This window comes from Sinocyclocheilus grahami, unplaced genomic scaffold (genome assembly GCF_001515645.1).
Source record: "Sinocyclocheilus grahami isolate Dianchi unplaced genomic scaffold, SAMN03320097.WGS_v1.1 scaffold27.1, whole genome shotgun sequence".
In the NCBI taxonomy this organism is placed as follows: Eukaryota; Metazoa; Chordata; class Actinopteri; order Cypriniformes; family Cyprinidae; genus Sinocyclocheilus; species Sinocyclocheilus grahami.
In genome coordinates, this window is record NW_015505206.1 from 18,979 (window position 1) to 33,985 (window position 15,007).

Consider the following 15,007-nt stretch of genomic DNA (forward strand, 5'->3'; position numbering starts at 1 on the left):
CCCAGCCAAGGAATAAGGGTCTTATCTAGTGAAACGATCTGTCTTTTTAAAATAAAAAATAAAAATGTATATACAGTGGGGAAAAAAAGTATTTAGTCAGCCACCAATTGTGCAAGTTCTCCCACTTAAAAAGATGAGAGAGGCCTTGTAATTTTTAACCACAAATGCTCATCTTGCACTAGCGCGACCTCACACGTTACGTAAGAAAGTGAGCTTGAGTTTTTCGCCCTGCCCTACCATTTTGAACAGAAGTACACATACAAAGAACTAACCACGCATAACCTTTCCAACGTGATTACGCAATGTGTGAAGTTGAGATAGTGTAAGGTGAGCATTTGTAGTTAAAAACCAGGGCCCGAGTCAATATGCTGTTCAGGGGGCCCAGAAAGCATAGCAGCGCCCCTGTTAAAAAGGATATAAATTATTATCTTTCACTAGATAAGACCCTTATTTCTCGGCTGGGGCCAAGAAGCTGCCTTTGAAGCTGCATTGAAACTGCAATTAGGACCTTCAACCCATTGATCCCCATTGAAGTCCACTATATGGAGAAAAATCGTAGAATGTTTTCTTCAAAAACCTTACTTTCTTTTCGACTGAAGAAAGAAAGACATGAACATCTTGGATGACATAGGTAAACGATCAGAACATTTTTGAAGTGAACTAATCCTTTAATTATTTTGTGTTTTAAAGGTTTTTTCTGAGACTGTTGCCTCAGAAAGTCAACATATAGCACATCGTTGTAGATATTTTATGCTCTTGCATTGCTGGATTTGCTTTGTCTTTCTATCTTTTTTTCCTCTCTGAACAAGGCAAGATGAATTGAGTGTTTGGGAAATCAGTTTTGCTAAAACTGTTATTATCTGCAGTTCCTTTTGGATCCACTATAGTGGCGCAAAAGTTACACTGGACCTTTAAATGTGTTTTTTGTGCTGAATCAATTTCATTAAGTGATATGCATATATTTAATGCTCTTCCAACAGAGACCATTTGTCCCCAGTGAAGATGTTTGACATCCTTCCCTGCACTTTGCGGCAGGTTGAATCAACATGGCCACTTTATTGTTGAGCTGTAATCCCTCCCTGTCTCGTCCCCATGGCGTTAGTCCTGTGCGAAAGGAACTAGTGGACTATAATCGCCGCCGTCTCGTGGTCTTTTAAATATTATTGAACAGCACACAAGTGATTTAAAGATTTCCCTGGAATGTATGAAAGTACTTCTTGGGTTTATTTTCAGGGTTTGTGTGCGAGTATATCTATGCAGTTCTCGACTTGTGTGTTCCTTTTAAGATCTGAATGATAAACATGTCAACTATATCATCCACACCTGGCCTTACATGGAAAAGCCAAGTGTATAAGATAGTGGAACGTAAAAAAAGATATGAGAGCGAATGGAGAGATGGGACAGGGAGAGAGATACTAAAGATACACACAAGAGAAATTAGAAGTATGGGAGTATATCTGTAAAATACACAGTGCAAAGTGACACTGGCTCAACCAAAAGCTTGCGTTAGAGGACAATGTGTTTGAAACTAACTTTTTATTTAGACTGGTGCAGAAAAGACAATAATCCTCTTTAGCCCTGTCTTTAGCTCGTGATCTTACCGATCTGCTCTGCTACATGCAGCTGTGTGTGGGCCTGCGCCTGCGCCTGCGTCTGTGTCTGCGCTTGCTGCTCCTGCAGACTCTGGCTGTCCACTGAGATGCCGCTGTCACTGTGCAGCTTCTCTCCCTCTGGAGATGGTGTCTGATTGGCTGTGGCTGCGCGATTATTAGCTGCCTGTTTATTCTGCTTGCAGCTGTTCCACCTGGAAGGCACAGGTGCACATGTATAGTACAAATAAAAGTAATGAGTGAGAGGAAAGCATCGATTTCAATTTCAATTTCAACAACAAACACATATGTTTGCACAGTGGTGTTTTTTAATATGCTTAAATATGTGTCTTTATTACTATTTTTCTCAATGTAATTTAATTTGATTTGTTTTAATCATTTAATTTAATTAATAGTTTGTTGTGATTACGTTAATATAAATAACATATCACATACAGTAATGTAATAAAGTAATTATTAAACATAATTAGCTGAAACAATCAGCTAAAAATGACTTAACCCTTGTGCTATGCTGAAAATCCTTTATCTGATTTGGTGTTACCAGTCAAAAATGACAGGCTGGTAACACTTTACTTAAAGCCTTATATTTATAATGCATTATAAAGGGTTATTAAAGGGTATAATGCATTATAATTATTCATAATGTGTATTGTTATACATTATATCCTGTCATAAATAAGTACAACTGAATTTAAAATGCATAGTATAAGTGTTATAATGTATTAACTGTTGTTACAATTATTTATGAGATGCAATACAATCATGAGATACAATGCATTATAAGGTGCATTACAAGGCATAATTGATGCATTAAAACTACTTTTATAATGCATTATACATAAAGGCTTCAAGGGCCTTGTAAAAAATGGTTGTAAATTTATCATTATCACCAAATATTGCATTTAATGTTTTTGTCAGCTGGTTTCTTTCAATTAGAACAGGTTTTGTATTTCTTTTTGCAACACTGATCTGAGCTTATACACCTGGCATAAAAAATACATTATTTGTGTACAATTGTGTCAATATTCACACAAAAACTGAGGTTCCAAAGAGAAATGCAAAAGAAAACAAGTTGACAAAAAGATTGAATCCAAGATTCAGTCATAATATAGCAAAATGACAGATATTAAGCGATTTTTGACCGGGAACACCAGAAGTGTAACATGGTGGGGGAAAATCCCCCAAAAAACTATGAAAATTGTGCAGTTCTTGTTGCAGTTGTTCTACAATTTCAGCACAATGTGATAACATTAAGTAGCATTTTCAAGAAAAAGAATATCCTCTACAGGTCAAAATGACTAGAACACAGCATGAGGGTTAATCTCAAAATAAACTGCAAATTAAGACCAGGCCTGAATTATTCACCTCCTATCACTGTCCTCAGTCATTTCAATCTGTTCTTACGTCTTTATTTTAAGTTTTTTTTCCTCTCTGTCGCTCACCTCTTGAAGATGACGTAAGCCAGGAGGCCGACTACGACCGCTGCAAGGATGGGGCAGTAGATGGGAATCAGGTTCTCGTTTAGCCCTCTCCCAATGAAATGAGGGGGGCTGGGTTTGGGTGTGGTGGCGTCCCCTCCGGGGTTGGGGCTCCACAAACGGTTCGGATCAGTGACGAACGAACTGGAATCACTAGTGGAAGCGGGATAGGTAGGACTCAACGGATCTAGAAAAGAAAGAAAGACAATCACACATACATTAGCTCTGAATGACTGGACATAGATGCAAACTGATGTGGAAAACTTCAGCAATCTGCTGTTACATCCAAACTATTTATGTAATTTAAAATGTAAATGGGATATTGAACTGAACCTAATGAGTCTGTTAGTAGAAGCTGTGAAATTGACCAATGGCTGTCTGGATGGTGTTATATGATATATAGCCCTTTTCACCCACTAAAGGCACTATTTGTCTTTTTATCTTTCTTCCTCTCTCTATTGATTTGATGCATAATTTATACAAAGGCAACCCCCCCCCATAAATTCCTTCCAGCTCCCAATAGAGCACAACAGTGGCCGTCCACTTTTTCAGAGGCCTTTGAGGCCTTTGTGCCGGAAGTATTTTTCCTATTCATTTTCTCCATAATCATTAAAACCCAAATGAACCAGCTCTGAGATTAATCACATTACAAACTTTTGGTTTAAATCTAAGTACTTAAAACTATTAATAATACATTACTCATCCAGTGAAGTAATGATGCAAATGATGGTGCAATATAAAGCTATTGACTTTAAGTCATAAATTCAGTAAGTTTGAATAGAAAGCATAATAAATATCTCTATGGAGGAAATAAATAAATGGCTTTTACTTATAGAACCCAACTGTTGCACTTATACACACATACAACTTTCCTTTGTTTTACTGTTGAACTCTTCGCTCTTTCTCAAGAAAAGAGTCCAGAATCGAGGAGATTGTTATGGTTCATATCTTTCATGGCTGTAAAATTGGTGGTGACAGGGTTCGATCTGGCTCAGCAGGAGGTCTTCACGTTGCCATGACTGTCTAAAACATTCTCATTCTCAGCTGAACTATTCCAGAGCGGCCATATGCGTGACTGATTGAGCAGTGCTGAAACAGAGAACCTCTTTGCAAGAACTTTGGTTTGATTTACAAGAAGCTCAGCTAAAGGAGGAAATAAAGTTGAAGGTGCCGTTTAAGAACCAGCGCTCTTGATTAACATGGACAAAACATTTAGGATTTGGAAACTGCTGTTAATCTTGCCTTTGATCTCACCACAGTATGAAAATTTAGCTTAAGCTGGCTATTGACCAGCCACTATGTTCTAAAGCCAAAAATCATTCTAAAAGTGATTCCAGCGATATCGTCATAGGTGTGGTGTGGACTTCCCTATAGACCTTAGACAGGGTAGCACACAGGAATGAAAACGAGACTGTGAGGAATAGAAGTACAGTGCTTTCAATGGATAGTACTGTTGTTTAAACAACATGCCGATTATTCAGCTAACAAAACATCTTTCCAAAAAACTTTCAGTACACAAAAAACATTTTTAAAAGGTGTGAGAAGATGATCTAGGACCTTTATACAGTGTAAAGACTGCAAGTCTATCCCTCACAGCCTAGTTTTCGTCTGCATTAAAGGGGTCATAAACTGAGAAATCAATTCCCTTGATCTTTTGACATATAAGAGGTCATTACTATAAAAACATCCTGTAAGTTTCAGAACTCAAAACTTTGTTGTTAGTCTAAAAACAGCTTATATTGAAGCCAGTCTGCAAAATGACAGCTTGTGGAATGTGTAACTCTATGATGTAATAGTGTGGATAAACATCTATGATGTAATAGTGTAGTAGGTAAATGACAAGAATGACAAGAGCGGCAAACAAAGCTCTACTCAGAAACCATATGATACACTCTATTTGATTAACTTTATTTTTAATGAAGTTCCAGACCACGTCAGTAAAAGCTTGGTTGTGTGTTCACTTAATTTTACCATGGATTCATTTACAAACAAGGCACAATTCGACACAGAATTTTCAGAAAGATTGAAACTAAAAGATGATACTGTGCTGACTATATTGGATCAGACAGTAATGTTCTCAACACAAGTGTGAGTAACTGCTTTTATTACAAGGTAACTTTTGCTTTGTCTGTTATTACAGATCATTTGAAATGTACTGAGTATTTGTGCATTTTTAACCTAATTCACAGCAGCGTCCATCTGTGAAGAATGTAGGCTATCAAACATACACTACTATTAGCCAATCATGCAGTGGGCTTCTAAATTATGTTTTTTGATGTAAAAATCTTGATAACTTTATAAGTGGGGCCTCAAAAAAACAAAGGCAGTTCATGACCCCTTTATATTCAGTATGACGTCTAACCTGATTGAAGTCTCTGTCTATTATTAAAACTTAATAGATATTGTTATCATTACAGTTATCGTCCTTGGTGTGAACCAGCTAGAAACCAGCTACTCTGTTCCACAGCTACTAGCTTATTGTTTTTGCTTCATTTTATAGTCTATGAAGTGTCTGTAAAATATGAGTCATGTTTGAATATTAAAGTCATAATGGAAGTGACTTAGTTGTGAGCTGTTTAACAATTAATTAAAGAACATTGTTTTATAGGTTAATTTGCAGACACGCACACACAGTCTTCTTATCTTTGGCACACCTTTCAAACTGGTGGCCATCTAAAGATGTGCAGCAGCCCTCTTTCTTTTCTTTATCAGTCTCTTTCACTTGCTGTCTCTCCCTAAGTAGCTGTCAGTCTTCTCAAGACCTCTCCCAGCCCGTCTCCTCCCTCTTTCTTGAAGGAAACATTCATTTGTTTTCTGAACGAGTATGCACTAAAAGTTAAACGATTTCTGAAAGTGCTCTCTCTTGGATGGCTAAATGAACAGAAGCTTTGCTGTTAAGTGCTCTGATTAGCTGCAGTAATTACACTAGCAGGAGGCATTAACACACACGTACGTGCACACACTTATTAATCTGTCTTAAACAAGGATTTGTTATTTAAAATATATATATAAATAGAGAAGTTCTTCAATTTGAGGCTATTTGTTTATCTATGCAGGGTTTTTTTTGTTTGTTTGTTTAGATTTAATTTACATTTTATTTTAAATTTGTCTTTTCAGTTTAGTTTAGGTTTTGTTAGTTTTCATTCTACCATAGTTAGCTCTAGTTTTATAAAATGCCAAGTAAAATTGATTTGTATTTTATTTTAGTCCCAGTTATGAAACACTATTTTATTTTAGTTAGCTTTTTCCCAGGTAATTTATTTTTTATTTTTATTTTAGTTAACAAAAATCAGTTTTTGTTTTGTTTAATGAGAACAATGCTGAGTATGCATTCTGGTCGCCCTATAAACATAACTACCCATAAGATCTCCTTCCATGTTGACATAAAATCATTTTTTGTGCAGAAAAAAATGTACATTCTAGATAGAAAAGCACACACACCCCTCCCTCCATGCACAGCTCTCCCAGAACAGGAGACACGGGCCAATAATAATGCTTTGAATTTCTTGAAATAAGCATTTCTGATTATTCAAGTTCTCTCTCTCAGTCTTTATTCGCTTGTTTCTCATGGTTTCTCAACAGAATTCATGAAAGTTAAGTATGTGAATTACATCACTAACACCATAGAATAACCTAGTTTTAATAGCACAGTAACACCTGCGCAACTGGATTTACATACAGTGTCTTCTGATAGTTAGCTAGGCATTAAAGAACTTTCTAATCTCTTAAATAACAGATTGGAGATTAAAATAATAGTAGATTGTCTCAATTTAAATAACCACTAAAGACTGAGTAAAATTGATCTCCAGTAAGAAATGTGATATATAATTCTCTATATCAGTATTGTTACTGTTAACTCAAAGTAAAAGTATTAAATGAAGTACAATTATTTCAGTAATTAGAATATGGCTGAAATAATATATCAATATTTGATGAAACACTTCAAATGAAAAATAGAATCGCATGGGCTACTAACTGAAAGAAGTTTATGAAGAACTAAAATGACTAAAATTAAATTTTAAAAAGCCATAGGCCTATAAAAATATTAAAACATAAAACTAATAAAATTACAAAAGTACATTGCAAAACCTTTAAATAAATGCATCTAATCCATGATACTAAAATAACACTTGTGCATAATGAGTCATATCAAAGATGAACAGTGTTTTCTTTGCCACTGCAGCCATCTATCTGAGCAAGTGAGTGACGATGTGACAAAACAATAACACTTGGAGTGGGAAATGAAACCTGGAGTAGAGTTGGTGCAGAACAGCAATGCAATTCTTCGGGAGGAGAGGAGAAATTTAGCAGTGGCTCCACTCCACTCACACACTCTGTATCTGTATGTGTGTGTGTGTGATGCAGTAGCTGCAATAGAGGTCACAGATTGAAACCCGAGAGTAAGAAACTCCAGCGGCCTTATCGATCCAACAAAGGAAAGAGCTCAGCACATCTCTCTCTTTCTGTCACACACACAGACAGACACATGCCACTTAAGTCCGTATGTGCTGCAGGAAATGAATCATGGACCACCAGCGTGGAGAGAGACTGGTCATTCAGGCATGTGTGCCTTTGACTCCTACTGTGGTCGTTCTCATGAAAGAGCTTGTTTTTAATGCGCCACCCTCATCAAAGGGCACAGAAATGACTGACCCACCAGAGAAATAGACATGAAAGGGTCAGAGATACACAGACAGCGAGCGAGATGGATAGAGAGAAGCAGGAAAGGTCACGTATAAGGTCATTTTAAGGACAATAATGTGGCGCTCGCGGGGGTTGGTCATCTGTACAGAAATACACAAGGATCTCTATGACTGTGTGTGTGTGCATGTGTGACAGGGCAGAACAAGGCTGCTCTGTGCTGCAACCGTACACACAAAGGATGATCATATTATCTTCAGGACAGTGTTGTGGGAGATATTTTGAAATTGTAGCTTCCAATTATTCAAGCTAATAATAAAGTAGTTGAATTACAGTCAAATGAAAAAGTAGCTTAGTTTTCTACACTACAAGTTAATAACAAAAAGTAGTTTGCAAACTTAAATGTAGTTATGATTTTAAAAGTATACACACTACCATTTAAATTTTTTTTACTGTTATGGCAAAGCTGATTTTTTTTTCCCCTTTAGAAATCATTCTGATTTGGTGCTCACAAAACTTTTTTAGTATTATCAGTATTGAAAACAGTTGTGCTGCTTAATATGTTTGTGGAAAGTGTGATACATTTTTTTTCAGGATGTCAAAGAACAGTTAATGATACCATTATAAAGGTCTTGTCACTTATGATCAATTTAATGTGTCCTTGCTGAGTACATTCTGTGATTTCTTTCAAAAACAAAATCTTACTGACCCCAAACTTTTCCAAATGTAAGTATGCAAAAGCCAAAGACAAAAATAATTAAAAATGTCAAATAATGTGACATCTTTAAATTTGAAAATACAATTACACTAAATAAAATAAAATCAACTAAACTAGCAAACAGTGATTTGATAAGTTAACGGGAACACAACACTAGAGGTCACATTTCAGCTCTTTGCTTATTTTTTCTCTATTTGTGTCATTTGTGTCTCTTTTCTCTTCTCCTCACAGGAAAGAGGCTGATGAGAGTCACATGAGAGCAGGAACTGCTGCCAGTGAAGCTGAACGTGTGTGTGTGTGTGTGTGTGTGTGCCAGTCCTGACAGCACTTGCAGATGCTATATGATTTACAGGTTCCATCTGCAGAGATATCTCCTTATGCTACACACATTATGCTACCCCAAATACACAGCAGAGCACTTCAAGTCACACACCTTAAACACTGTTTTAGCAAACATTCACTTTGTAAATCAGATAAAAGTGTGTATTTTGTTGAAATTAGTTTGGTATGTTCATAAGTAAAGGCTTTAACTACTGTATGTGGCTGTTGCTCTTTCTAAACATTGCTCTGTTTTTTGAGGTTGCGGTTCTGGACTGCTCAAAGTTTGAGTTTGCCTGTGTGAAAAACATTCAGGAAACCTGGTTGGAAACAATCAATTTTTTGCTAATTAATTTTTTTTGCCACTGGACTTTACCTTTTTGTTGCCTGGGATGCATCAGGACACATTAGCATTTACACAAGAAATTCCATGCGATCACGTGCATTTTTCAGCTACCTCTAAATGTGGTTTGAGTGATCCAATAACAAAGCTGTTTGGACCCCCGTTTACACCTGTAGCTAGCATTGTCCATTTGTGATCAGATTACCTGAGACAGATGTTAATCTGGGTGTGACACACAGATGAACCAAAGGACCAGGGCTGACACTAAACCCCAAACTGACAGATCCAGCCCACCCAATCCTCGTCAGCAGCAGCAGCCATAATGACCCTCACACACATACAGCCCCAGGCTTCAGACATCAGACAGTCCCACCGCCCAAGCGCTAGCACACTAATGCAATGACACGCCACATTACATGCCCTCTCCAGCCATGAAAACAGAGCTTTCTCTGTGTGTTTAGTTGAGCGTGAGTGTTAAAGAGGTAGAAAAAGGGCCATCATTTCACTTGCTGGCCACAGCCAGAGTGTCTCTTTGGTAACCACAGTCCTAACAGAAACAAGCATTCACCTGCTCGCATTTTAGTTAGTCTGTGAAATATGAAGGACTTTGAGAAGGTCAATAAAGTATGGTAGGAGACATCTTGAAGCACTACTTGCTGATCAAGGACCTCATTAAATAATCCGAGAAGGTGCTCTTTGGTTGGGTTTGAAACAACTATTACGAAAAATAATTCAAGACACTTTTTCTGGTCCAAAAAAGTTAAAAAGCCTTTATTCACGTTCTGGCCATCATAAAAATGCCTAAAACTCTGCACACTGATGCATTTCAGCCTTCAGCCTTCCTCACAGTGTGTGGATGATAAAGTGGACAATAAAGTACATTGATTATATTATATTATAATATATAATTATATCATTCCACACTGTAAACTAAAGGTATAAAAATTCATTTGTGCCTGTATAAGTGCAATTTTTTATAGTCGATCAAGCTGATTTGTGATTTTTGTTTTATTTTGATGTTTTATTTTGTAATTGTGTGTAGTTTTTTTCTATTGTTATATAGCAATATAAAAACTCCATATAGCAACATGGAGTCTACACAATTCTCACAATTTTATATTATATTATATTATATTATATTATATTATGCCATTTTAGCACAACTAGTGGCACAACATGGAACTGCAACAGTCTTTATTTTTCTTTATATATTTCTTTATTTATTTTTATTTGTTGAATTTTTTTGGAACGCCAAATTTTTATAAAAACCATAAAGCCAGATGAGGTTTACAGGGATTTTTTTTCTCTCTCTCTCTTTTAAGAAGGTAAAAGAACATCTATTACCTGTTGTAAAATCACTGTGATCCACATGCCTGCTTTTATACATGTGTGTTTGCATGTGTCACTGGGTTTGACCTTTTGGACTGCTGTGACCTCTATAACTACAGGGCTTTGCACAGAGTATCCACACTGTGACCTTTAAACTGCAAGGCCACAATCAGACACATACGGAAATGACCCAGACTGATCCTTAAACACATGGAGGAAAGCAAACATTTTGACTGAGACTGAGAGAAATTAGCTGTTAGAAAGAGTGTTAGAGAGATCAGGCTCGTATACAGCCAAACAAGTTGCTTGTAGTGTTCATGCAGTTGCCCATAGTGATTGACCACAGGCTACAAATACTACAAGTGCACACTTTATGTGCAACTTAAATATGCAGAAATATAGTTTTGAAAAACTAAAATACCCATTATATACACTTTTTTTTCTTATATTTGTAACAAACCGTATATAAACTATATTTCTATCATTTTTAATCATTTTCCTTTTTAATATAATTTTGTTTTTGTTTTTTATTCAGTTTTTTTATTTTTTTTTATTTTATGCTATTATTTGGTTTCAATTTTGATTGTGTTTGCACATGATATTCTTGAGGGTATTATTCTCTCACCATGACACCATGCATCTTCATAGGGTGTGCAGTTCCTCATGAGAATCTCTATTCCCTCCTCGCAGATGGTGCAGGGCAGGCAGGGGTCCAGCGTGCTCTCCTGATCAGAGTAGGTGTCGTCCAGACACTCCTCACAGACCGTGTCGTGGGTGTGCTCGCAGCGTATCATCACACCATGACCGCGTGGACACACGGTGCACGGCGCGCACTGGTGCGTCAGGTCGCTCATGAAGTAGCCGTAGTTGCACACGCACACAGCGTCGTTCGAGTCGGTGCAGGGGGTCTGCATGCGCATGAGACCCGTGCACTCTATACACGTCTGACACTTCTCTGTGTCACTGAATGTCTCAGAGAACGTCTCACCTGGAGAAAAAGAGACAGAGGAAAATCATCAGAATGACAAGATAATTACAACCTGCCCGTCTGCTGTTAATAATGACCCCTCAGGTTAAATTATTACGTCCTTAGTGCTTTAATTATAATTCATCAGTGATGATAGTAATAATAAGATACTACAGGCATGGAAAAACTGAGGAGGGGAGACATGTGAAAAAGACAAAGTGGAAAAATTAGTAATCAAGGAAAGGAATGGTGTGCTAGATTGTGTTATAGAGATCTGTGTGTTTTCATTTCAGTATGGCAATGATTTCTGAAGTCTACTTGGCATTACTGAATACATAATGCATCTGAGTTTAGTTGCTTTCAGACCCGATATGAAACAGACTTCAGATTTCAGAATAGCTGTGCAGTCCAAAGGTTTTTCCACACCATCATCTCATTTGCACCTGCTGATAGATGTCATAACTATGGCTGCAAAGAGCATCTTTCTCAATGGACCCCTTATTTACAGGCGATGATGACATTTTTCCACAGATATTAACAGTGTGACATTGACGTTAACATATAGCAAACTTTTTTCAATTATGTACATCTATGACACTTTACTTTGTGTTTTATTAGCTCTGCCTTAAATTACAGAAAACTAGTTAACATTGCTACATGAGTCATGGAAATTCTGTTGTTAATTTTTATTTTGTTATTGGCGCAAATAGGAATGCAAAATGTATTCATTCACCACATTGGTAGTTTACCCAACTATAATGACTTCTGCAAAAGCTGGAAATGTGAAAAGGGTCCATAGAAGGCCATTCAAAATAATAGACTTTTCTGACTTTACTGGATAATTTTTTGCAAGCAGCATTATGTTTCATATTATGAAGTTCCAAAGTTCGGTAGTTGCCTATTCATTCAGTTCTGTCAATGGGGGGGGGTGAACTCTGAGCTCAAACCGAGCCTCGGGTTCGAGCCTCCATTGAGGACAGCGAGCCAAGCTCATTTACCATTAACCATCAGGACTGGATGAGCAGTCCTTGAACTCATGGAATAGATGTTTTGCTGCTGACAGTCGCAGCTCTAGTGAAGGGTTTGGGACTGTATGCATTCTTGTGTCTTGAATCAATCAGTGTTGTCACAATAAAATTTTTAGGAGAGTGATTAGTCACGTGGCATTCATGGCACAGATGATTTGCTCAAAAAGCTATGATTACCATAAGTTACGTATTTCCCAGTTTTTCTACAGCAGTTGAGCACTGATACAGGGTAAATGGCACTGCTAATGGATAGTTTTTCCTATATGTGAGTTTGAGATGCTGTATGAAAATAAAACATTGGGATGAAAAATTATTTGGAAAGCTTTAAATTATTCAGAGGGTTTGTGTGTGGTGAGGCTTCCAGTGAAATCAGGGTTTACTGTAGGACAAACAAAAAAAAACGTGTGACAGGCATTTTAGATGACGTGAAGTTCTAAGGGTTTGTAACGTAATCCCTGCAAATTTTGGGATTTAAATATCTGTCCCTAGATCTTGTGTCACTCTGATAACAGGAGAGGAGAAAGCAAGGATGAGAGGACAATAGGAATGTTTGTTTGGTTTTGGTTTGTTTTCACAGGAAGAGGAAGCGCTTTATGCTTCAACCTGCCCGTCTGCTGTTAATAATGACCCCTCAGGTTAAATTATTACGTCCTTAGTGCTTTAATTATAATTCATCAGTGATGATAGTAATAATAAGATACTACAGGCATGGAAAAACTGAGGAGGGGAGACATGTGAAAAAGACAAAGTGGAAAAATTAGTAATCAAGGAAAGGAATGGTGTGCTAGATTGTGTTATAGAGATCTGTGTGTTTTCATTTCAGTATGGCAATGATTTCTGAAGTCTACTTGGCATTACTGAATACATAATGCATCTGAGTTTAGTTGCTTTCAGACCCGATATGAAACAGACTTCAGATTTCAGAATAGCTGTGCAGTCCAAAGGTTTTTCCACACCATCGTCTCATTTGCACCTGCTGATAGATGTCATAACTATGGCTGCAAAGAGCATCTTTCTCAATGGACCCCTTATTTACAGGCGATGATGACATTTTTCCACAGATATTAACAGTGTGACATTGACGTTAACATATAGCAAACTTTTTTCAATTATGTACATCTATGACACTTTACTTTGTGTTTTATTTTGCTCTGCCTTAAATTACAGAAAACTAGTTAACATTGCTACATGAGTCATGGAAATTCTGTTGTTAATTTTTATTTTGTTATTGGCGCAAATAGGAATGCAAAATGTATTCATTCACCACATTGGTAGTTTACCCAACTATAATGACTTCTGCAAAAGCTGGAAATGTGAAAAGGGTCCATAGAAGGCCATTCAAAATAATAGACTTTTCTGACTTTACTGGATAATTTTTTGCAAGCAGCATTATGTTTCATATTATGAAGTTCCAAAGTTCGGTAGTTGCCTATTCATTCAGTTCTGTCAATGGGGGGGGGTGAACTCTGAGCTCAAACCGAGCCTCGGGTTCGAGCCTCCATTGAGGACAGCGAGCCAAGCTCATATACCATTAACCATCAGGACTGGATGAGCAGTCCTTGAACTCATGGAATAGATGTTTTGCTGCTGACAGTCGCAGCTCTAGTGAAGGGTTTGGGACTGTATGCATTCTTGTGTCTTGAATCAATCAGTGTTGTCACAATAAAATTTTTAGGAGAGTGATTAGTCACGTGGCATTCATGGCACAGATGATTTGCTCAAAAAGCTATGATTACCATAAGTTACGTATTTCCCAGTTTTTCTACAGCAGTTGAGCACTGATACAGGGTAAATGGCACTGCTAATGGATAGTTTTTCCTATATGTGAGTTTGAGATGCTGTATGAAAATAAAACATTGGGATGAAAAATTATTTGGAAAGCTTTAAATTATTCAGAGGGTTTGTGTGTGGTGAGGCTTCCAGTGAAATCAGGGTTTACTGTAGGACAAACAAAAAAAAACGTGTGACAGGCATTTTAGATGACGTGAAGTTCTAAGGGTTTGTAACGTAATCCCTGCAAATTTTGGGATTTAAATATCTGTCCCTAGATCTTGTGTCACTCTGATAACAGGAGAGGAGAAAGCAAGGATGAGAGGACAATAGGAATGTTTGTTTGGTTTTGGTTTGTTTTCACAGGAAGAGGAAGCGCTTTATGCTTGATGATCTTCTATAAACCAAGTTGTTTTAAATGCCTGGTCACAGCCATGGCAGCTCTTGCTTATGGGGGTCTCTGGCTGTCTCCCAACACCCCAGACAACTAAATTTCTCTTTAAAGGTCAATTCACACCGCACCAGCAAATGCCAACGAAGGCAACAGACACATTTGTCGAATTTTGTCTGATCAGTGTGTTACCCGTTTGTATCTGATGCCATTATTCGGCGCTTGTTTTCGCTGATTTAACGCGTTGAATCGGCATTTGTTGGATCTTAAAAAGTCTGAGAAATTATGTACTGTACTCTGTCAGCTGTCAGCGCTGGTCTGTGTCAGTTGTGTGAATTGATCTTAACAGTCCTCATAGAAAAGAAAAATGACAAATGAGATCCCTTTGTTTCTACCACACAGTAGTAAGATTAA

The 15,007-nt window shown here is 37.3% G+C and overlaps 1 protein-coding gene across 1 annotated transcript in view; it reads right to left on the reverse strand.

The window, feature by feature from the left end:
* The window catches only part of ngfra (nerve growth factor receptor a (TNFR superfamily, member 16)), an 18,061-nt gene extending 6,606 nt beyond the window's left edge, over positions 1 to 11,455 (reverse strand). The window contains exons 1-3 of the mRNA XM_016254416.1: positions 11,063 to 11,455; positions 3,053 to 3,275; positions 1,602 to 1,804 (exon numbers count right to left, since the gene is read on the reverse strand). Coding sequence (XP_016109902.1) covers positions 1,602 to 1,804; positions 3,053 to 3,275; positions 11,063 to 11,357 — 721 coding nt within the window. The 5' untranslated portion in view covers positions 11,358 to 11,455. The remainder of the gene's footprint in view (positions 1 to 1,601; positions 1,805 to 3,052; positions 3,276 to 11,062) is intronic.
* Between the last annotated feature and the right edge of the window lie 3,552 nt (positions 11,456 to 15,007).